The 23,342-nt window shown below is 47.1% G+C and overlaps 1 protein-coding gene across 3 annotated transcripts in view; it reads left to right on the forward strand.

The window, feature by feature from the left end:
• The first annotated feature begins 79 nt into the window (after positions 1-79).
• The window catches only part of SOCS7 (suppressor of cytokine signaling 7), a 32,651-nt gene continuing 9,388 nt past the window's right edge, over positions 80-23,342 (forward strand). Inside the window, exons 1-9 of one of the 3 annotated variants that reach the window (XM_053211462.1) lie at positions 80-1,257; positions 7,977-8,041; positions 11,212-11,316; positions 11,765-11,866; positions 12,733-12,863; positions 13,374-13,542; positions 15,572-15,700; positions 18,682-18,846; positions 23,023-23,151. In XM_053211462.1, the coding sequence (XP_053067437.1) occupies positions 293-1,257; positions 7,977-8,041; positions 11,212-11,316; positions 11,765-11,866; positions 12,733-12,863; positions 13,374-13,542; positions 15,572-15,700; positions 18,682-18,824 (1,809 nt within the window). In that variant the 5' untranslated portion in view covers positions 80-292 and the 3' untranslated portion in view covers positions 18,825-18,846; positions 23,023-23,151. Of the gene's footprint in view, positions 1,258-7,976; positions 8,042-11,211; positions 11,317-11,764; positions 11,867-12,732; positions 12,864-13,373; positions 13,543-15,571; positions 15,701-18,681; positions 18,847-23,022; positions 23,159-23,342 lie in introns of those variants that run through there. The other 2 variants (XM_015078507.3, XM_027033937.2) reach the window with 2 other exon arrangements.

Here is a 23,342-nt window from a genome sequence, read left to right on the forward strand (position 1 = left end):
CTCCGTGGAGGCAGGCGCGAGCACGCCCTGGGGGAGGGGGCGTGGCCATAGCCTCCCGGAAGTGACGCCATCCGGGGGCGGTCCTCGGCGGCGGCGGCGGTGGCGGCGGCGGCGCGCGGCCTGGGCTCGCGCTGGGCTCCGCGCGCCCCCCGCCCCCCTCTATGAGGCAGAGGCCGCGGCGGCCGTTAGCGCTGTCGCTCCGGGGGCCGCGGCGGGCGGGGCTCCGGCGGGGCCCGGCCTAGTCCCCACCCCAGCCCGGCTCCCAGCCGCCCGCCCTCCCTCCCTCTCCCCGATGCAGGGGGCCGAGCTCCGGGATGGCGAGGCGGCGGCGGCGGCCGCTTCGTACCGCGTCCTGAGCCGCCTGCTCGGCTATGGAGAGGCGGCCCCCGAGCCAGGCCCGCCGCCGCCGCCCCCGGGCCATGGCCCCCCGCCGCCACCCTTCCTCGCGCGGCCCGGTCCGCGGGGCTCCCGGCCGCCGCAGCTGATGGTGTTCCGCAACGTGGGTCGGCCGCCGGAGGAGGAGGACGCGGAGGCGGCCCCAGAGCCGGGACCCTCAGAACTGCTGTGTCCCCGGCACCGCTGTGCCCTGGACCCCAAGGCCCTGCCGCCGGGGTTGGCGCTCGAGCGGACCTGGGGCCCGGCGGCTGGACTGGAGGCGCAGTTGGCGGCTCTGGGGCTCGGGCAGCCGGCGGGGCCGGGGGTCAAGACGGTCGGTGCGGGTTGCTGCCCGTGCCCGTGCCCCCCGCAGCCGCCCCCTCCGCAGCCCCAGCCCCCTGCTGCCGCCCCGCAGGCCGGGGAGGACCCCACGGAAACGAGCGACGCGCTGCTGGTCTTGGAGGGCTTGGAGTCGGAGGCCGAGAGCCTGGAGACGAACAGCTGCTCGGAAGAGGAGCTCAGCAGCCCGGGCCGCGGAGGAGGAGGGGGAGGCCGGCTTCTGCTGCAACCCCCGGGTCCTGAATTGCCCCCGGTGCCCTTCCCGATGCAGGACTTGGTCCCCCCAGGGCGCTTCAGTAGAGGGGAGCAGCAGCAACCGCCCCCGCCCCCGCCTCCTCCCGGGCCCCTCCGGCCACTCGCGGGCCCTTCTCGGAAGGGCTCCCTCAAAATCCGTCTCAGTCGCCTCTTTCGCACGAAGAGCTGCAACGGCGGCTCCGGAGGTGGGGATGGGGCCGGCAAGAGGCCTTCTGGAGAGCTGGCTGCTTCAGCTGCGAGCCTGACGGACATGGGAGGCTCCTCGGGCCGGGAACTGGACGCGGGGAGGTGAGACTGGCTGGGGGGGCTGGCCGACAAACTTCCTTTTCTTGTTTCATTTCCCTTTCATTCTGCGAACAAGATCCTGACCATTCTTAACGATATGCTTTTCCTAAAGAGGCAGAGACTTGGGGCTAAAGGTGGTGACCTCGCCCATAAGGTCAGAGCTCCAATTGTGGGAACAGCTTTCACTCCAAGGGTCCACTCCGGTGACACTCCTCAGCTGGTTAGCGTCTCTCCTGTTGGGAGATGATTTGAAACCAGCCCCCCCACCCCCACCCTCACCCTGGCCTGGATTTTAAAGTTTTCCAAGGTGTCTGTCTGCCATTACTCTTGGTAGGGAGGTTGCTGGAAATGATTGGGGCAAATCTTTGGGGCAAAAAGTTGGTGTTGTAACCACCTTGCTTAGTATTCTTTCTGTGCACCAGCACCCCCACCGTTTTCACACTCAATCATGCAAATGATGTGACACACTTGTGCAGTTGTAGGCCAGCAATTGTTTGGGCATCTCTGTTCCAAATTTATTTTTTATTTAAAGTTTTATTTATTTAAGTTCTCTCTACACCCAACGTGTGGCTGGAACTCACAAACCCTGAGATCAGGAGCGGCACACTTTTCCTACTGGGCCAGCCAGGTGCCCCTCTACTCAAAATTTTAATGTTTTCCTGGGTGGTCCCTTAGATGTACTTGGTATCTCAAGCCTGTGTGCGGACACATTGTGAGAATAGAAAATAGTTTGCTCTCAAGCCCATGTGAGTATTCTAAGTGTAAGGTATAGACATGGGTGCCTGAGTTCTAGGCCAAGTGATGAAAATTCCAGACTTAGATGTTGATTTTTTTTTTCCCCTGCATTTCTGAAGGATGGACAGCACTGTGGCAACCAGTGTTGGGTGTGCATATGGGTTTAGAAAGCTGTCAACTTTTGTCTCAAGAAGTGAGACTTGTGGTAACTGCCATTGTGGTTTGCACTGCTGAGTGGGTTCTTACAAAGACTGGAATTGGTTTTGGTGCCGCTCACATGATGGATTCTTGAGACACACGGGCAGCCACAACCCAAGGCTGAAGAACGGGTAGACCCATAAATTTGAGTACTTGACTGTGCACCAGAATCAACGTGGGAGAACTTTGGGCAGAGATCAGTCTGTCTGAGGGCCCAAGAATTTTGAATTTCTGCAGAGTTGCCCACTTGACCCCGAAGTATGACCTGGACTGGGAACCACTCATCCATGGACTTCTCCTTTCCCCGGACTTTGGGTACCCCAGGAGGAAAGTGTGGGGTCAGTTTTGACTTCGCTGCCCTTTTTGACCAGCTGTGCCAGGGGCTCATCTTGGGGATCAGACCAAACCCAGACTGCCTAAAGAAATCAGTAGGTTGATGTGTGTTGCCTCCTCAGGTAGACCTGTATTTCTGCATTTGCTTCCCAATGAACTTAGGCTGGGAGCTCAGGTCTTGAAAAATGTGTGGCTGCCGGAACAGCTTTTTTTGTAGTAGGCTCTGCATTCGATGCTCCACTTACCAGCATAGGTGAAATTTTCATCAGGTTGGGGGAGGGCAGGATTGAAGCTGTGGGTAATGACATAGGATAGACTGCTAATTTTCTTGTGGTTTGTCTTGTCTTTGTTCCATATTGACCAGGACTTGGTCTAAGATTCCAGAGACGCCAAATATGAGGTGTGGCGTGAAATTGGCTGCTACGTCTAATAGATTAGGAAGAGGAAAAGGCATACAACATTATACGGTTTTTTGCCTTTGGAAGCAGAATTTAATGGTCATTGGCTGCTCTGTTACCAACCCTGACACTAAGCACAATACAGATTTCTGCTGCAGAGCAAATTGGGCTGGAGCTCTGCAAAGAAGCTTAGTTCAGGGCACTGGAGAATTACATTTTTTGGTCCAAGGGCTTTTTCTGATGAATTGGAGAAGAGCTAGGTATTTGTGTATGAACAGTTGGTTGACTGCTATTAGGAGGCAGCATGTTGTACAGAGAACAACAGGAACATCTGGATTCCCCTTCCAACTCCAACATCAGCTGGGGAATGTAGGCCAATTTTGTCTTCTTCATGCTTCCTCTTTTTTTCCATCTGTAAAATGGGAGTGATTCTTGTCTTGTTCCTGTCCCTGTAGGAACAGACTGAAGACAAGAGAAATTGAGATGGAATATTTTGTGCCTTTGGAGAAGTAATAAGATTGAACTGGTAGTTTTTTTTTTTTTTTTAATGCTTAGGATTTAGTGCCGTTAGATTTGCTTGTTAGCTTTTCCACAGCTTACTACGTGCCAGTCTTGTTGGCAGCCTCGCAGCTGTGAGAAACTTGGTAAGTCTGGCCAGGGTAGTTGTGTGATTTCTATGGATCTGCACCTCCTAAGTAAGTCCGCCCTGTTGGGAAGAAGGATGAGTTTGGAATTTTAGTTTGTTCTCTTGTTTTGATTGGTAGGGACCTGGAGGCTGTGAGAAATGTCAGTCTTTTGCCAGAAGGTATATGCCTCCCTCCTTATTGTTGGTTGGAGTTAATTATGAGTCTCTGCGGTCTCTGCTGTATCATTTGGGGCTTTTCAGTAACCTCTGGGTATGATTCTCTGTGCCCTTCTTCACACCTACCTTTCCCACAGCCGTCACTAGAAAGTACTTCCTATAGTCATTTTATAAGCCTTAAGAGTTTCCATATTTTAACATGAAACAAACCTTTAGTTCCTTTCAGGGTCTTTAGAGTCTGCTAAGTGGACCTGCCTGGATATACTGAGTCTTAAGTCTCGTATGAATTAGCTTAGAGAACTCTTTTCAAGTGAAGGAAGAAATGGGCCCAGCAACTAATCAGGTTTCTGTTCTGGAGAACTGGGCGAGGCCTTGTAACACACATATGTTGGAATTCAAAGAGCTGGGCTTGATGCCTGTGGGCCTTGGTGTGATATAGAATTGCTATTTCAGGAAAACCAGTGAAGTTCCCTTGTCTGTTTCACATATGTTGAGCTGATTGTCTTCCTTTGTATTTGGTGAAGAGTAGCATTTGCTCTAACCTTTTCAAATCATCACGGAATATACACATGGTTGGAAATGGGTACCTTGTTCATTTTTCAAGGTTTGTCTTTTGTGAGTTAACAGTTGAGGCTATTATTACTGGCAGTTTTGAGAGTTGTGAGGTGGAAAAATGGAGAACGGTTATGTAGTGGTTTGCTGTCTATTTGTTTGGAAAAAAGATACGGTTCTGGAAAGAGAGGCAGCCTGCCTTGGCATCAGTTTGGGGCCCTGCTGTCGTGGACAGACCTGAGATGTGAGGAGACATTGGAAAGCCTTTTCTGTTTCCTTGGGTCTTCGGGTCTAAGGGGGGTCTTTTTGAGAAATAGCATGACATGCTGAGAGCAAAATGATTTTATGGTGTGTGCTGAGGAAGTTCTGACTTTATGTTTGGGTTTTGGGTCAATACTCCGTTGATCTTTTCAACTATTTTTCACCAAGCGGCTGTGGTTGGCATCTCTCTTTCAGAATGAGCAACCTAGCTTCAGAAATCTCTGTCCATTTGGGCCCGTGTCTTTCACTCCTTGACATTTTCCCCGCTAATATTTTAAGGTTTTAGATCTTGGACTACGTCTCTTGGCTTTCCCCTGGAAGTTCCCTCCATAGGTTCTTGGTTTATGATGGAGTTTTGGATCTGACCTTGCTGCACAGATGTCTGTGTATTGGAAGTAAAAATGAACACATGGTTTTTGTGCCTGTAGCACATGAACAGACACTGGCTTATGACGTGTTGGAAATGGCACAGGCTGGCTGACTTGGCACTGTGTGCGTTAGCAGGGGCAGAGGTAAATTGTGGCCACAAAACCTGAAATTTGGACATCCTAGTTTGGGAGTTACTGTAGAAAAGGACATGTTGGAGTCTTAGGACATCAGTGGAGGGGATTCATGGACAAGAGAGGGAGGACATTATTCTTGCGTTGTTCATATTTTAGGTTTCAGGGAATTTGAGAAGTGGCCAGTGGTTTTATCAATGTGTTGTTGGCCCCATCTAGCCTAATGCTTTTAACTCATTTTATCCCAGGGATCTGTTGCTGTACAATTAGTAATTTGCAGAGTGGAAATGGACAGAGGCCTTCTCTTTGTTTTCTGTAGCACAAGCCATGCGTAGCTGACACAAAGGACTGCTAGCCCCAAAGAAGACCTTTGCCTAAGGTCTTCTGCTGCCCCTGTGCTTTTCTGCCACCTGAGGTATAGCCCACCAAATCCTACCCCACCCTACCCCTCAAGTCTTTCTGCTGCTAAGATGCAAGTGGCCCACTGGCAAAGTTATGATGACTTAACTTTACACCCTAATGCTTATCAGGGTGATCTGGGGAGGAAGCAAATAACACAGGAATGTAGTATAGAAGGGTTTAGTTAAAAATGTTACTGGACCTGAATCATTTGTGTCGCTTTCCAAAAACAGCACATCCAGCTTAGACGGGCTTTTCCCATTTTAAATGCTTCATATATACAAAAGACACATAAAGTGCATGCACTATAATAATAATGAATTGCATACTTGGGTACCCACCGCTAAGCTCAGCAAATAGAATGTTATCAGTATCTTTGAAGACCCCTGTGTGTTGCTTCCTGATTACATCTCTTCCCTCCCCCCGCATAACCACCATCCTCAATTTTATGCTAATCGTTCCCTTGCTTTGTTTTTTATAGTTGTCTAGATTGGTCTTTTCATGAATGACTGCCATTAGAATGCTCTCAGGATCCTTGAGACAGAAACTGCCTTAGACTGTTAGTTAGACCGTTTCCACCCAAAGAAAGAAGGAAGCACTCATTTTTATTATTAGCCTTTCAGCCTCCTAAACCTTCTCCCTCTTCAAGCTTCCAGCCCTGCGGCCCCCTTATTTGCCAGAATAAGCCATCCCAGGGCTCTCAACTGGCTCTGGCTGTGTTCAGATTCATACGTATTTCTTTTTCTAGATCCTAGAAACTATGGTTTTCTCCTTCACAATGCCGGGGGTGGGGGAGAAGATGAGCTGGAGTGAGAAGGCCCCCGCAAGATGTGGGCATTTGGGTACTGCCGTTCTTCAGTGCTTGGCACCGAAGAGGCGCGTCCCCAGCATGGGCAGATGGCAGAGTAATGCAGCTTCCTTTGAAAAGAGGCAAACGGCCAAATGGCTGAGGTGCGAACCCTTTGAGAGGCCAGTGCTGTAGGTTTCTACTTGCTGAATTTAACGTTGGACCCACAAGTTATCACATAAAAATCAGCTTAGAAGCTCTTCAGTCTCAAAGTTCATGTCCACTGGAAATTAACTTTCCATTGCAGCCCTCTGGAGTGTTGGAACTAAGCTGCAGCCTGTCATGAGCAACTTGTACAAACAGAGGACCATGTGTGGCTGTGTCTCGTTTGGATGCGGCCAGCTCTCCTGTGCGCGCCTTGGGTGGGGCAGGCGCGGTGCGCGCCATCATCAGATGAGAAGTCTCAGCACGGAAGAAGATGCAGGGGAGTGTGAGATAAGAATCCAGAGTCTTGGCTGTTTCTGAGGAAGGTCTTCACGAGACGCTTTTGAAATTTTGTTTGAAGTGAGTCTTGAGAAGCTTGGGCATCTGTGTTAAAACAAACGCGCAAAGATCTTCCGAAGTCAAATAATTTTAAGTAGGGTTTCTATTTTGGACTTCCTATGCTTCTCCTCTATGGTGCATTTGAAGTTTTATTTAGTCCTTTGGGTAGAGTTAATTTTGGAAGGTGAGCCAGGTGTAAGGCCTAGAGGCAGGCACTCAGTTCATGGGATTTTTTTTTTTTTTAAGTCTGATTTGTTGAGGTATAATTTATGGCCATCTAAAATTCACCTCTTTTAGGCGTCTTGTTCTATTAATTTTGACAAGTGTATTCAGTCACATAACCTCTGCCACAGTCCAGATATAGCATATTTTTATCATTTCGGCAAGTTCTTTCCCTTGTCGTCAATTCAGTCATCCTGAGGGGAGTTTTTTTGAGCTTAGCACATTTCTTTGCAGAAAGTCTTTGTCAGAGTCTTTTGGATTTCTTTCATTTCTCCCTGAAAAGCCAGTTGAAATTGGTACAAAGTGAAGTTACCTTTGGTGCCTCTTGTCCCAGGGTTTTCCAGCAGGGTCCCTGGAGCAGCATCCAGAAGCCCTGGGGGGAGCTGTGTGACGGGCAGCTCAGAGAGGGGAAGGGGCCATTTCTTGGGGTGCCAGGCATAGCCCCTGACCCGAGGGCACCCCCTTGTTAGCTGGTGGCTCTGCCCCACACCTCGGGGACATTTGTGCTTGTTGTAGTGCTCTTCTCAAGGCCAGGTCTCTTCCCTGCTTCACTGGGGGGCCTCCTGCATGTTGGGGCAGGGCCACAGGGAAAACTTTTGCTCTGAGATGGCACCTGTTCAGGTCAAGAGCCTTTTTCTTGCTTCCTTGTGAAAATCAACCCTGCCTCTGACTTCCCTCCTCTAGAAATGGACTTGCTAATTACCACCCAAGGTGTTTTACTCTTGTAATACGCTGGGTGTGGAGACATCCAAAGGGATTTCTCATTGCTTTGTAGGCCGAATTGTGTAGCCAAAGCTATTTAGAAATTGCCTTGTTTCATTCTCCCCCTTTAAATGTTAGGCTTTATTACAAAAGTGTGGCTGACAGTGACTAGGATTTGCTTTTTGTTTTTCAGTGCCTCTGGAATTGAGTGTTGTAGTGATTTAAATGCATATGTGTTCATTTCCCCCACCCTCCATTATTCTCTCTCTGTGTGCTTTCTCACCCCCTAGGAAACCCAGGTTGACAAGAACTCAAAGTGCCTTTTCTCCGGTCTCCTTCAGCCCTCTGTTCACAGGTAAGGGTGATCTCTTTCTTTTTCTTCTGACATCTGAAAGCAGAAGTGTTCTGAGACCTGTCAGGAAACACCTGCAGATGCATCACGGCGAGAGCTTCAGGCGTGTCTACAGTTACTGTCTTCATTCCATACCCGCTGGGTTTGGGGTGAGGCTATTTTTATGGTGTGGAATGTGTTCTTGACTTTGGATGCTTTATAGTTTGAGATAGAGACTGCTTACTGGTAATTAGGTGGCCCTGGCAGTTATGCAGTGCTTAGTTCAGGGTCATCACATATAAATTAAAAGTAGGAATTGCAAATTTATAGGCTCACAGTGCATAAAGGACTCTCTAGAAGGCATACAATTCCTGTCCCTGCTTCCAAGGGAGTTCATGGATTGTCTAATAAACACGATCCACGATTATCTGGTCTATTTTTAAGGACTTTGGGCAAAGGGGATTACGTGAACTCTTGTCTTACCCATTTTAGGGGCCAGGAGTTCTTGCAGCTGTTAGAATTCTTCATCACGTCTAATTTAAGTCTTTCCTCTTGCAGCAGGGAACACAGTTGCTTAAGTAGAAGAGTGGCTGAATCTCTCTGGGTAACTGCCTTCTCTTTAGTGGGGGAGCTTGTTCAGATAGGGAGCCTTTTTGTTACATCAGTCCAATACAGAGCTCCTGCTTGAGTAAGCTGTCGAGAAAGTCTTTAGCACGCTGCCTGAAGTCTCAGGAACTGAGTACTCCTCAGTGCGGACTAACCAGAAAGGCCTGACTTCAAACTCTTTTGGAGATGGTATCCCTCAAAAAGATGCCTGGAAGAATTATGATTTAGGAATGGACATTTCCAGAAGCAAGCTAGTGGGACCCCCATGACTGCATGGAGTGCCCCAAGTTGCCAGAACAAGTGTGCTGGTGTCTGTAATAGGCACAGGTGGAGAAGGAGGCCACTGTTCTTACCCCAAGCCCAGAATTAAAGATGCGTATCTTGTAGCAGCATGTTTTTCTCGTTAATCAGTGTTGCCTCTTTAAAGCAAGGAACACCTATCCACATTTGTACTTTAAGGTTTGGTATTCCTGTTTTTTAAGCAGCCTTATTGGGGCGCCTGGGTGGCTCAGTCAGTTGAGCATCCGACTTCGGCTCAGGTCATGATCTCACGGTTCGTGAGTTTGAGCTCCACGTCGGCTCTGTGCTGACAGCTTGGAGCCTGGAGCCTGCTTCGGGTTCTGTGTCTCCCTCACTCTCTTCCCCTCCCCCACCCACGGTCTGTCTCACCCTGCCTCTCAAAAATAAATCAGTGTTAAAAAAGAAATTAAAAAAAAACAACAACAAAAAACTCCAGCCTTATCTCTCTTGAATTACACATTTTATATAAATGCTATATCTACCGTCCAGACCTCTGGCCCTTCAGTAAACATGCTTGTCTGGGCTTACTGTGTTACTCTGGGCTGCTCGGCTCTCAGTCACTAAGCCATGTGATGATTTTGGTTCCTGCTTCCAAGAACTTCTGATGACGTTTAACAACTTAAAAAATTTTTTTCTTTACCTTTTACTCATTTTTGGGAGGCAGAGACAGAGCGTGAGTGGGGCAGGGGCAGAGAGAGGGAGACAATGCAAAGCAGGCTCCAGGCTCTGAGCCATCAGCACAGAGTCCGACATGGGGCTTGAACCCATGAACCGTGAGATCATGACCTGAGCTGAAGTCGGATGCTTAACTGACTGAGAGACACCCAGAGACACCTGGGTTAAAAAAGCTGATTTTTAACCCAGCTTTTCTTTTTTCTTTTCTTCCTTTCTAAATGTTTATTTTGAGAGAGAGAGAGAGAGAGAGAAAACACATGTGCATGTGAGCAGGGGAGGAGCAAAGAGAGAGGGAGAGGGAGAATCCCAAGCAGGCTCTGTGCTGTCCCTGCAGAGCCCAGTGTGGGGCTTGGGGGTATCACAAAACATGAGATCGTGACCTGAGCTGAAATCAAGAGTCGGATGCTCAACCAACTGAGCCACCCAGGAGCCCCTCCTTCTTTCTTTCTTTTTTTAAAAAGTAAGCACAACACCCAACATGGGGCTTGAACTCACAACCCTGAGATCAAGAGTCACATGCTCCACCGACTGAGCCAGCCAGCTGCCCCTTGCAGAGCTTTTCTGCTTATCTTAATTAGTGCTCAAGACCTTTGTGAAAAACCATGTATTAGATTCTGAAAGCCCAGCTCTTGGCCTTTTGGAGATACTGGTTACCTCATTTTTCTTAACTGGGAAATAATAAAATTCTAGCTGAAGGGTTCAGCCTCCCAAATGAGAAAAAAAAAATTGTTGGAAATAACACCCTAAGGGCCAAATTAGAGAAATCTTAAATTCTGCCCCGTAGGTCAGACCTACCAAAATTTGGCTGTCAACCTTTGTTAATAAAATACCCTTTACCAACTCTGGTGACTGAAGTAGAGAGAGGGTAGATGGGGTTGGGTGGCAAGAAGGAGTGTATATGGCAGAGAATAGAACTTATGCTGGAAGTAAGGGAAACCATGTGCCAACCCCCATCAGGCTCCTATGGAGCTTAGCTGATTTGCTGACTGTGGAAGTAATTCATCATTAAGATTGTAAATGCACTTTTCAGCCTTTGTAGCCTCAGCTTGTTAGGAGCTAGTTGATAGCTGAAATGATTGCTTCTCTTATGAGTGAATATTCTGGAAAATCTAGATATGGAAAGCCGTTTAAGAAGAAGTTGGGGCTCACATTGGGACATTTATCTGCATTCAGTTTACCGTGCTGTTCTTATGTTTTGTGGCACTTGCTTTCCATGTCCATTTGGACCTCTAACAAGCTCCTTGCCTTGCTCCCTCAGGCAGAAATTGGTATACATGTCTGTAAAAATAAATGCTGTGGGCTCTATTTGAATAAAGAGCCCTTGTTCAAGGTTACATAGTGGCGCGGCCACAATTAGTTGGCCTTTCTACTGTCGATCCCGTGTTTTTGTCCTAAAGAATCCTTGACCTTTAACAGGGCAAAGAAATGATAGAATTTAAAATGGACTGCCCAGGTGTTTGGGAGTGATTCCAGCCCTGGGAAACATTAGGTTTTGGGGGTTTTGAGAGCTGAGGACCTCGAGCCTTTCTTGCTTGCCCTTTACCTTTTTCCGCTTCCGGCCTCGGCTTCAGGCAAGGTGCTTCCATAACATGCTCGCTCCGTGAATCCCTCAGGTGAAACTGTGTCGCTTGTGGACGTGGACATCTCTCAGCGGGGCCTGACCTCTCCACACCCTCCAACTCCCCCGCCTCCTCCGAGAAGAAGCCTCAGCCTCCTAGGTATGGTCTCTGACCTTCTCTGCCTTCTTGCTTTAGTGGGAGGGGGTGAGTTTTAGGGACCTGTTGTTCTTTTCCAGAAGGAGCAAACAAGCTCCTGAGCTTCTAATAATGACCCAAATATTCCCTGTCCCTTGTCATCTCCCTGAGCAGTTAAATGGGTGTCTTATCTGCATGCTGTAACATTTGCTGTCCATGTGTTGATTAGATCTGTATTTATCTGGCCCCGAATCTACTGCTTGTAGACTGCTCTAGGGATATCCTTACTTTTCTGCTTTCGACAGAGGAAACCAGGTTAAGATGATTGTTGCCCTCTGTGCAAAAAGCCAGGGTGAAGGTCAGGCCATCTTGCTCCAGAGGGCAGCCTGATGATCCTTCTCCCTCTCCTGTGCTTCACCTCACTCATCTGTGCTCATATTTCTGAACCTCTTGCTTCTGTTCTCTCTTCTAGATGATATCAGTGGGACGCTGCCTACATCTGTCCTTGTGGCTCCGATGGGGTCTTCCCTGCAGTCTTTCCCCCTACCTCCGCCTCCTCCACCCCATGCCCCAGGTTAGCTTAGCTTAGAGGCAAGCCTTGTAAAAGTTGGGAGTACCAAGTGACGTACTCTTGAAGGATGGGAGAAGTCTATTTATGGAAGTAACAGAACTTACGAGAAAGCTTAAATCTTATCCCCTTGGCTGGACCAGAACTCCTTGGAATTGAGGCCAAGAACTGGTTTTTCTGACCCGTTTTCCCTGTGGAGGTGAATCTGACTTTTGCTAGGGATAAAAAGACTATTGAATTTTTCCCCTCCTTGTTGCTGAGACTGGTTTGCAATCTCTGAGTAGATCTCACTTGGGAAACTTCCCTAATCTCAGGATGGTGAGGAGGGTTAAAGTTTTCAAAGTTCCCTGGTTTTTCTAAGCTTTTAATGTTTACTGCAGCCTTGTAAATAAGTACCAAGCCTTTAGTAGCCCATACCTGCTTTGCCAGCCTCCAGTACCCACGGAGTAAAATGAATGAAATCAGCATTCTTTTCTACTTGCCTGGCAAAATGGTTCCTCTTCCTGGGCAAGTATGCGAGTCACTATTTCCAAGGCTGCTTTACCGGCGCTTCACCTCGAGGTGGGAGAAGCTGGAATCGCTCTAGGCTGGTGAAGCCCCTGAAGTAGTCACCTTAGTCAGGTTAGTGAGCAGCCCCCCTCCCCCTCTCCTGGGGCAAAATGCCCCCACCCATCCTTCACAGCTTCCACGAGCCCACACAGCTTTTTGTTCCAGCCCATCCAGCTCTTTTCCACTGCTTTGGCTTCCACCCTTTCCAGCTTAGCTTCTAATGCCTTGCCCCTCTTCAGTTAGCATCTCTGTTTTGGGGGGAGGATCTGCTTGTGGTTGGGAGCAAGGAGGGAACAAGTGACCATCACCCTTTTGCCCTGCAGATGCATTTCCCCGGATTGCTCCCATCCGAGCAGCTGAATCCCTGCACAGCCAGCCCCCCCAGCATCTCCAGTGTCCCCTCTACCGGCCCGACTCAAGCAGCTTTGCAGCCAGCCTTCGAGAGTTGGAGAAGGTGGGTGGTGCCTGGGGACTGGTGGCTGGCCTCCTCTCCCACTCCCCTTCTTCTGTACTGGGCTCTCCTCTCATTATTTTTAGAAGAAGAGTAGTTATCTTTGCCTCTGTATTTACAGCGCCAAAACAATTGTGCTGCTCTGATCAATTCCATAAGAGACGTTGTAAAATTAAATCTTGGAGGAAAAATATTGAACATGGTAAGAGAGGTTGTGGAGAAATGTTTACGTAGTTGAAGCTGACTTCAGTAGATTAACTGACCCAGTTCCCGCTTCTCTTCTTCGGAGGGCTTCAGTAATGCAATTGTAGGCTTATTCTTCTGTTACTTTGGAGGTCTAAAACAACGAGCCTGCCGTTCGTTGCTAATGGTTAAGACACTCTTAGCTTTTGTCTAGCGAAATGTTTAGGAAGTGATAAGAAGGGGGCTTCTCCTGTGGTAAAATAGATTGTGCTGAGAACTTGAACATTTCCCTGTGCTGTAAATCACTTGACCAATTCTTATCTTTGGTAGTGTGGTTGGTACTGGGGACCAATGAACTGGGAAGATGCAGAGATGAAGCTGAAAGGGAAGCCAGATGGCTCTTTCCTGGTACGAGATAGCTCTGATCCTCGTTATATCCTGAGCCTCAGTTTCCGGTCACAGGGTATCACCCACCACACGAGAATGGAGCACTACAGAGGTAAGAGGTGCTGTTTGAAGAAAGCCTTCTTCCCCCTTTGCCTGCCTCTCCTTGTGCTGTCCGGCTTTGTCATAGGAAGGATTTGTAGAAGTGGAACTATGAAGAGGGAGGAGAATCTCATACTCAGTTGAATGTTGTTGTGGGTACTGGTTTCAGTCACTAGAAGAAATGTTGGCGGGGGTAGGGAGGAAGGTAAGGGTTCCATTTAGAAGTATTCTCAGCATTTTGTCTCCAAAATAGGAGGGCCTGCACAAGACTGCTGAACAGAGCAAAGCCAGTGAAGTTCTCTTGATAGAGGGAAGAAATAATCTAGGACCACTAGACAAATTCTCCCAAGCTTCATTCATAATTGAACTTAACATCTAGAGAGACTTTCTATTAAATCCTATACACAAAGAGGAGAATTTAGTGTCCACCCTGTGACTGTTCTGTAGTGAATTTCTTTGCCTGATAGTCACATCCGCTCTTCCTGCCAAGCAGCATGGTGTTAATTTCTTTTGGTCAGCTATGTAGTCATCAGAACTCAGAGACTTTGCGGAGTCAACATGCTTTAGACTCTCTGCCTTCCTCCCTAGTGGTGCCTCCACCTTTGTGGCCTGCTTGTGCCTCATGCTGCGGTCACATCTAGAAGCTGATTTGTTCAGCACCACTGTCGGAATTGGCTTCGCATCATGGCATGCTGGGTTTGACATGTGCCAGAAACCTGTGATGGTCACAGGTGGTGGGGCTGGGTAACACGGTAATCCATCCTTTGTCAGAATAACTGCATATGTTACAAATTTGCTGAGCGTAGGGAACTTTGGGGAGTTTCAGGGACTTGCCCCTCCTATCCCTCACACTGTCCCCACACGTGATCAACATTAAACAAGCTGTTAGACACAGCATCTCAAAGGGAGAGTTTTTTTTCATGCTCTTCTCAGCCACCACCACGTCTTTTCTGCTCTCGGCCATGTTGTGCTGTGTTTATCTGGTTTGCTTCTCATGCGAGTCAGGAAGGTAGCGTGTTAGGCCAGCATAGCTTTGTCCATGGTTTCCTCTGTCACCGCCTCTGCCTTAAAGATGCATGAGGAGAAAGGAATTTTGGTCCACAGACCTGAGAATTAGTTAGATAACCGTGGCATAGACTGCCTGTGCCCTCCTAAAAGCCAAATAAGACCAGCAGAAAAACAACATGCAAAATAGAGCATTTCAGAATGAAGTATTTTTATAAATCTGTGAAAATACTGAATGACTAGGCTAGGAGAATGATGAATAAATGCCTGACCTCTAGGTCCCTGATAGGTGAGATGCCGGTAACGAGAGAACTTTCAAATGGTTCTCCAGTTACTTTTTGTTCAAAGCGGCTTTTCTTTCTTGAATGAGTGGGATTTTTAATAGAAGCCGTGTGGGTCTTTCCGTGGCCAGTTTGCAATGGAGCATCTGTCTTCATCTTTTTAAGTGATACTGTAAGAGTGGCCAGAGAGACTCAAATCTGCAGCTCTCTTCAGTGATTCTGTCCCTTTTGTGGGTGACTTCTTTGCACTTAGTGCTTGGGTTTTTGTTTTTTTCTTTGGCTTTGGGGACTTTAGAATTTGGGGTGGGATCTTTGCAACATGTTTGGGGCGGGAGTGGGATTTTAGAAGTCAAAGAAGACCTAGAATTTGACTTTTTGTGCCTAACACATGAATGAATGAGACTTGCAGAACTGCTGTTCCGTTCTTTCCCCAACTATTCCATGAATGCTTGAAGACAGGTAGACAGATCTTTAGAGGGGATGTCATTTAAACTTGCTTTTGCTATGGAAGTCTTTTCTTATGGTCCATGATTTAAGGATTAGTGTGCATTCTAATATCTTATTAGAGGCAACATCTCTTCTTCCCATTCATTGTGGAACAAACAGGAACAGGTGGCTTCAGGACCTTTGTCCGACAGCTTTTGCCCACAAACTACCCTCCCAGAACTGAGAATTATTAAAACGTTCAAGGTAACTTCCCAGATCTTTTGAAAGTAAGTTTCTACATTTTTACCTCTCCTTAATTTTCCGTGGCAGGAACTTTCAGCCTGTGGTGTCATCCTAAATTTGAGGATCGCTGTCAATCAGTGGTGGAGTTCATTAAGAGAGCCATCATGCACTCCAAGAACGGGAAGTTTCTCTACTTCTTGAGATCCAGGGTTCCGGGTAAGGCTATAGTTACGTTAATTACTTAACATGGTCATGATGCAGTACAGTACCAAAATGTGCCCCCCCCTTCTCCCCAGAAAAAGCCATACTTTGTTGAAGTTTTCTTTCTGGCTCTTATGGTAACCACTCTTCCTAGAGTCTAGTGGTTAGGTTCATCCCCTGCCCTTGAACATTAATCCTTCAATATATTGAGAAGGAATCTTTGCTTTTTTGACCACATGAATGAGAAAACGGATCCCGCCTCTGATGTCCAGGTGTCTTATGATGAATATTTAACATTCAGAGGTGTCTCCTTGTCCTTGAACCAGGGATCTCACACTTCCGTGTGAAGCAGAGAGGTGAGAACTTGCTCAAGCAATTTCTATGGGAACAGGGAAGCTACAAGAGTATTCACTAGAAAGCCAATGCTGTGTGTCAAGGAGGCTGAATTCAGTGGCAGTCTGCTGTGGATTTTGTCCTTCCGCACTAAACTTCCTATTAAAGAGTAGGTAGTCTTTGTTGTGCCTCTTGTCTCTACCGGCATTGACTATAAAGATGTCTCTCCATCTGGGTGCACTGGGGAGTTCCCGTCCTTGCTAGTGCGATTACATAGTCTTTCTGCCCACTTACTAGTGCGGTATCTAAATAAACTTTACTGAAAGAATGGTTTGAAAGAGCCTGCTGTAATAGGGCTGGGGAAAAGCAAAACAAGCATATTAATTGAGGACTTTGTAAGTTACAAACAGAACTGAAAATGAGAACTTTATACATTCCCAGTGAATCAAATTAAGATTCTTAAACACACTGACTGCCAGGAAATTGCTCTAAAAAGAAGTGCCCAGTGGAGCCTCAGGCAGAACATCAGTAACAGGATTGAGCCAGGTTATAGGAATGTGTTTTATAATCTTGGTGATTTAAATAAGGCATGACAGGGTGCGAACTGTATTAATTCTCACTTCATTTAGTATTTGCCTCAGCGCTGTCAACACAGTTGGGTCTCATGCAGTTGACTTGGTTAAAGAGAAAAGTTAGAATCCTTTCTTACAGGAATTGACTCTTTAGCAATTTTTTTAAGTTTGTGGCTTTTGGGGGGCTGGGTTAAATGGGTGACGGGCACTAAGGGCACTTTTCGGGATGAGCCCTGGGTGTCACATGTAAGAGATGAATCACTGGGTTCTACTCCTGAAAATAAGACTACGCTGTATGTTAACTAACTTGAAAATAAATAAATTTAAAAAAAGAAAAAGGAAAAAAAAAAAGAATTGCTAGTCAAACTTGATAAAAAAAAAAAAGTTTGTGGCTTTTGGGGGTTATCATTATCAAAAATAAGCAACATCTCTACCCTCAGAGACCTCGTTTCCTCAAAGGGGAGACAGGTAGGAAGATAAAGGCAGAAGCACATGTAAAACTCAGTACAAGGCACGGCGGAGATTGACAAGGGCAGAGACGCAGCTGTGTTTATGGGTAAACCAGGGAAATCCTCTCACAGGATTCTGAAGTCTGGAGCATGTATCTACTTGTAGAGTATTGAGAGACTTTGTTGGACTCCTCTGGTATAGCTCGTTTCCTTCTACAAATGTGCAGAAATTTTAACTAAGATTCTTACCATTGTTAACTAAGCGGCTAGAACTTTGAACAACGGCTGCTATTTGTTGAGATCGTATCGTATCATATCGTGTGCCAGTTATTTTGTCTCAGATTCTTTATTTAAACCTCTCTGATTACTTACAACAACCTAATAGATCGGTCCGTTTATAGATAAGACCATTTTCATTTTGCCAGCGAAGAAACTGAGGCTGAGGCTCAAAAGTGAAGTTCCTTACTCTAAAAGTCACTTAGCTGATGAGTGCTGAAGTCAGAGTTCAGACCCAGGCTCAACTAACTCCAAACTGTGCACTTTATTTGCCACCACTCTGTTAACGGGGCAAAGTAACAGCAAGCAAAGTGAAACGCGAGCTTGCTGGGATTTGTGGAGACTACAGGGAAGACAGCAGTGTTTTTATTAGTGGAGGGTGTCTTTTTAGGACCCATGAGGAATGCTGCAGATAGGATATCTGTTTGCACTTCGAGCTGTAATCAAGTTGAGAAGGCAAAGCAGAGTTAGTATTTGCTCCTAGACTGTAAGTGACCGCTCTCAGAATGACTGGGACAAAGGGCAAAGCCAGTGTTCTTTACCGTTGTTTGCTGTCCTCCTTTGCTGTTGTAAAGGTCTAGACTTTCTGTGAGATTGATTCTGTGACGGACTTGGTGTGAAGAAGAGGTAGTCATTAGCATTTGGGTTGAGCTTTCTCAGCCGGCACCAGGGATTTTAACTCAGTAGTTTTTAAAAGGAGCCTATTTGTTGAGACTTTGGGATGATGGTAACTGAATGCCTACCAGGGGCCAGGTATTATTGCATTTAACCTTGACAAGATCTTTTATTATTTATTAAAAAAAATTTTTTTTAATGTTTGTTTATTTTTGAGAGACAGAGAGAGAGCATGAATGGGGGAGGGGCAGAGAGAGAGGCGGGAGACAGATTCCGAAGCAGGCTCCAGGCTCTGAGCTGTCAGCACAGAGCCCGATGCGGGGCTCGAACTCATGGACTGCGAGATCATGACCTTAGTCGAAGTCAGATGCTCAATAGACTGAGCCACCCAGATGCCCCAAACCCTTACAAAATCTTAAAGGCATACTACAGTATCCCTTCTCCCTTTCCTCCCTCCCATCTTTCCGCACAGATTAAGAAACTGAGGTACAGTGAATTGCAGAGCCAGGATTCAAAGTCAAGTTTTTCTGAGTTGGCTGCACTAACAGGGCATGCAGGCTGGTGATAAAGGGATGCTAGGGATCCTAGGAATCATAAAGCTAGGACTAATGGGAAAGTTCTGGATGGTGGCAAGTAAGGAGCAGAAGGAAGGAAATTAGAACAACTGTAATAATTGACATCAGGGGAGGGACCCTTAGTGAAAATAAAAATGATGGCACCTGATGTTGCTTTCCCCCTTATCTCTTTTTAGCACAGTGGAGCGTGATTGTCACAGATCCGAGGTCACTGTTTGCATCTCAGTCTGGTCCATTCCACCGTTATAAACCAAATGCCTATACTACGGGGCAGCAGTCTCAGAGAGAGACTATGATTGGATTAACACAGAACTCCTGATGCTGTTCGAGCCAAACTGAAAGTGAACATATCTTTATTAGTTGGGAGAATCTTTGTCATCTGTGAAGTACATGAAAAGAAAATCTTTTTTAAAAAGATTTTTATTTTATTTTATATGTTTATTTATTTTTGAGAGAAAGTCATCATGAGCAGGGAGGGGCAGAGAGAGGGAAACAGAGAATCCCAAGCAGGCTCCATGCTGCCAACGCAGAGCCCAGTGCAGGGCTTGAACTCATGAAATGTGAAATCACGACCTGAACCAAAATCAAGAGTCGGACGCTTAACTAACTGAGCCACCCAGGTGCCCCTTAGTTTATTTTTAAATGTTTATTTTGAGAGACAAAGTGCACGAGCAAGTGATGGGAGATGAGACAGAGAGAGAGAGGGAGAGAGAGAACCCCAAACAGGCTCCATGCTGTCAGCACAGAGCCTGACGTGGGGCTTGATCTCCCAACTTTGAGATCATGACCTGAGCCAAAATCAAGAGTTGGATGCTTAACCAACTGAGCCAGCCAAGCACCCCATTAAGATTTTATTTTTAAGTAATCTCTACACCCAGTGTAGGGCTTGAATTTATAACCCTGAGATCGGGAGTCACACACTACCAACTGAACCAGCCAGGCACCCCAATACCTTTTTTTTGTTTTTGTTTTTAATTTTTTTAAGTTTGTTTATTTTGAGAAAGACAACATGAGTGGGGGAGTGGTAGAGAAAGAGGAAGAGAGAGAATCCCAAGCAGCCTCCATACTGTCCACGCAGAGCCCAATGCGGGGCTTGAACCCACAGAAGTGAGATCATGACCTGAGCTGAAATCAAGAGTTGGATGCCTAACCGACTGAGCCACCCAGGTTCCCCAAATTTTCGTTTTTTTAATCACACTTTGAATTACACAACTCTAAGGAAATAGGTCTCTCTTTTGTAACCATCATTAATCTTATAATTGTTCAGTGACAGGTCTGTATCCCAGGATTTCTTTTTTCTTTTTTTTTTTTTTAAATGTTTATTTATTTTTGAGAGAGAAGGAGAAAGCACATCCACGCGGCAGAGGCAGGAGAGGGGGACGGAGGTTCCAAAGTGGGTTCCATGCTGACAGCAGAGATCTTGGTGTGGGGCTCGAACTCAGGAACCGCAAAATCATGACCTGCGCCGAAGTTGGCCACTTAACTGAGCTCCTCAGGTGCCCCTCCCAATACTATTGACATTTTGAGCTGGATAATTCTGGTCTTCAGGAAACAGTTTGGTTTGGCAGAAAGACCTATGTGTTGGGGTGCTCAGACTTGGGAGAGATTTGTCACCCCTAACCTGGTCCTTGAGGTGGGGGGGGGCAGGGGGAGAGAAAATAATGAAGTGGCTGGAAACTGTATTTGGAGCCCAGGTCCCCTGGTATGAAGGACCAGAGGAAAGTTCCTGATGACCACTGTTCCATCTTGTCCCTTCCCTTTCAGCTGACCTGGTGTCTTGTCTTGGATTTATTTCCATCTCTAACCTCTTCCCTTAACATGCTCTGGATGCAAGAGCTCCAGTTGTTTGCTGTGTTTGGAGGCAAACAGTAAATGGTCAGGTTGACACCAGGGGATATCAGAGAATTAACAGGTTTCAAATCGCTATTTGTGAACCTAAGGCTATAAGTAACACAATTAAATAGGCAAGTATATGTGGTCATTAAAATTCAAGTAGGCAAACAATCAGATAATTTTTTGCTGCATATTATCCTGGTCTCTTTAAGCACAAGTCTGATAGTACTGTGTCTTTGGGAATAAATAATTAGATACATAAATTACCTTTATCTCTGAAACATCATGTTGAATTTAGCGTTATTATAACCCATCCCCAAAAGCTTTCTGTTTGCCATAGTTTAATTCACTAAAGAATATTTTTAAAATGCAAGAGAGAGAAAGGGTAAATTCAAAGAGGCCTTTGAACCCAATACCATTTTAAAACCACTTGAGTTTAAATATATTCAAGAGAGAAATCCATGTGTGATTTTTGTTTTTTTTTTTAATAGCGGGTGGGAGGAGACGACCAACCATGTGGGTGGAGGAGGGCTACAGTGCTTCAGAATATAAGCCCTAGGATTGAAGGGGTAGGAGCAAGGAGAAGACTGAGAGCAGCTGGTCATGATTCAGAGTGCTTGGGGCTGCCCTGGACAGCGCCCCCGTCAGACAACAGAGGGAGAGTTGCTCTGGAGAGACTCCTGGAGAACCTTCCTTTGAGGTTCTGTGGGCTCAGCTTTTCCTCAGAGCGGGGGTTCATGGCAGGCCAGCTTTGTTGGTTCTGTGCCATGAGAGAGTGCTCTAAGCCTGGCCTCAGTTTCATCATATATGAAATGGGGATAATAGTGATATCTGCCTCAAAGTATAGTTTTAATGACTAAATGAGTTAAATTTTTTTTTAACGTTTATTTTTGACAGTGTGTGCCAGAGGGGGAGGGGCAGAGAGACAGGGGGACAGGGGATCGACAGCAGAGAGCCTGACGCAGGGTAGGAACCCCTGAGCTAAAGTCGGATGCCTAACTGACTGAGCTGCCCAGGCACCCGAGTTAGAAGTTTAAAAAAAATTTTTTAACGTTTATTTATTTTGAGAGAGCGAGATAGAGAACAAGTGGGGGAGGGGCAGAGAGGGAAGGAGACAGAGAATCCCAAGCAGGCTGTGTGCCGTCAGCACAGAGCCCGATGACGTGGGGCTCAAACTCACAAACCATGAGATCATGACCTGAACCGAAGTCATGAGTCCAACACTTAACCGACTGAGCCCCCCGGGCACCCCTGAGTTAAGTGCTTTTTTTAAATTAATTTTTTAAAGTTATTTATTTACTTATTTTGAGAGAGCCTGAGCAGGGGAGGGGCAGAGAGAGAGGGAGAGAGAGAATCCCAAATAGGCTCCGTGCCATCAGTGCAAAGTCGGACGTTGGGCTCAAACTCACGAGCCAGGAGATCAGGACCTGAGCCGAAGTCGGGTGCTCAACCGACTCAGCCACCCAGGCGCCCCATGTGGTAACAGCAGAATACGTATTCGGACTCTTTTCTTTTTCAGAAAGTCCATTATCAATGACCACGAAAAGGCTTTGGGAGATAGTCCACAAGCTTTAATTTTTTCTTCTCGTGCCTTCAAACAAAATTTTAAAACTGTTTGAAATTGAACTCCAAAAACAGTAGATGTGTTATTTTCCAACAAGTTGTGTCTACAGAATTTCTTTTGATGGGATGGTGACTGAGAAAAGAATTCTTTCAAAGCCTTTGCACCTGAGCTGCTTTCTGAGAGCAGTTTGCTTATTGGCCTCCAGTAGCCCCTTGTGTATCGGAACCAGAATATTCTTTGCTCCCTTGAGCCGTTGTCCGTGTTCCTGCCATTCTGGAGGTCTCCGTTCTGTGGCATTGACTCTCGAGGGGGGTTGGAACTCCCCAGCACCAAGCCTGCTGATGCTGACGAAACCAGGGTGTAGGACTCCCCTTGGGCCTGGCTGGCATCAGTCAGCAGGCACTCTGGCACGGAGCAGTACTGACTCCAGCCTGCCCAAGCTACTGTAGTTGCTTCTCTTTTAAAAGCATCCTCTTTTTTTTTCTGTTCCTGCACCCGGGCTAAAATTTCAGGAGCAAGAAGGGTGGGAGGAGGTGAGGGGGGCAGTGTGTGTGGGAAATAAGAGGTGGTTAAACCTGCTTGTCCTGATTTGAAGTAAATGGTAGGAGTGATCGGCTTATAAACTCTGATCCCAGCCGTTGCCTTCTACTTACCAGCCTCTTAGCTGGAATCGGCTGGGGACCCTTCTGAGCAGCCCCAGTTGTCCCGTGCAGGATGCTGCTAGATGTGCTACGCAAGTACGTCCCGTTCCTAGGAGGGATGCTTTGATTCTTGCCCTTCACTGAGAGCCTCGGGCCTGGGATTGGCCACTTGGCTCCAAGTCAAGTCTGTGGCTTGGCCCTTTGCATTGGGCTGTTCTGAAGAGCAAGACTGTCAGCTGTCACGAGTAATGCTCGGGGGGCCCTTGGTGGGGGCGAGTAGAGTCCCTTGAGTGAAACACAGCGGTAATACTTCTGACAATGGAAATCAGCAGGTCTTTGTGGAAGGGAGCTTTTGCACAGAACGCACATATGAACTGTAAAGAAGCCCCATTTCCCTTCCCTGGATTCTCTTCACGAGGGCAGTGGTAGTTAGCTGCATTGTTCCCTCTGAATATGTCTCTTGGTTTTCGTTCCCAAAGGACTGCCTCCAACTCCAGTCCAGCTGCTCTATCCGGTGTCTCGATTCAGCAACGTCAAATCCCTCCAGCACCTTTGCAGATTCCGAATCCGACAGCTCGTCCGGATAGATCACATCCCGGATCTCCCACTGCCTAAGTAAAGTGGGGTCTCTAGCGGTGGGGCGGGAATGGAATGGAGGGTTGGTTGTAAACGTTAGTGAGGCCCGCCAGCTGATCGTGCCGTCAGTGTTCACAGGCGTCGCCCTTTCACTTCTCACGTGTCTTAGCGCCCAACTCTGGAAATGTCAGCCGGCAGCCAGAAGGGAGGAAGGTGTGTGCGT

The sequence above is a fragment of the Acinonyx jubatus genome, chromosome E1, assembly GCF_027475565.1.
Source record: "Acinonyx jubatus isolate Ajub_Pintada_27869175 chromosome E1, VMU_Ajub_asm_v1.0, whole genome shotgun sequence".
In the NCBI taxonomy this organism is placed as follows: Eukaryota; Metazoa; Chordata; class Mammalia; order Carnivora; family Felidae; genus Acinonyx; species Acinonyx jubatus.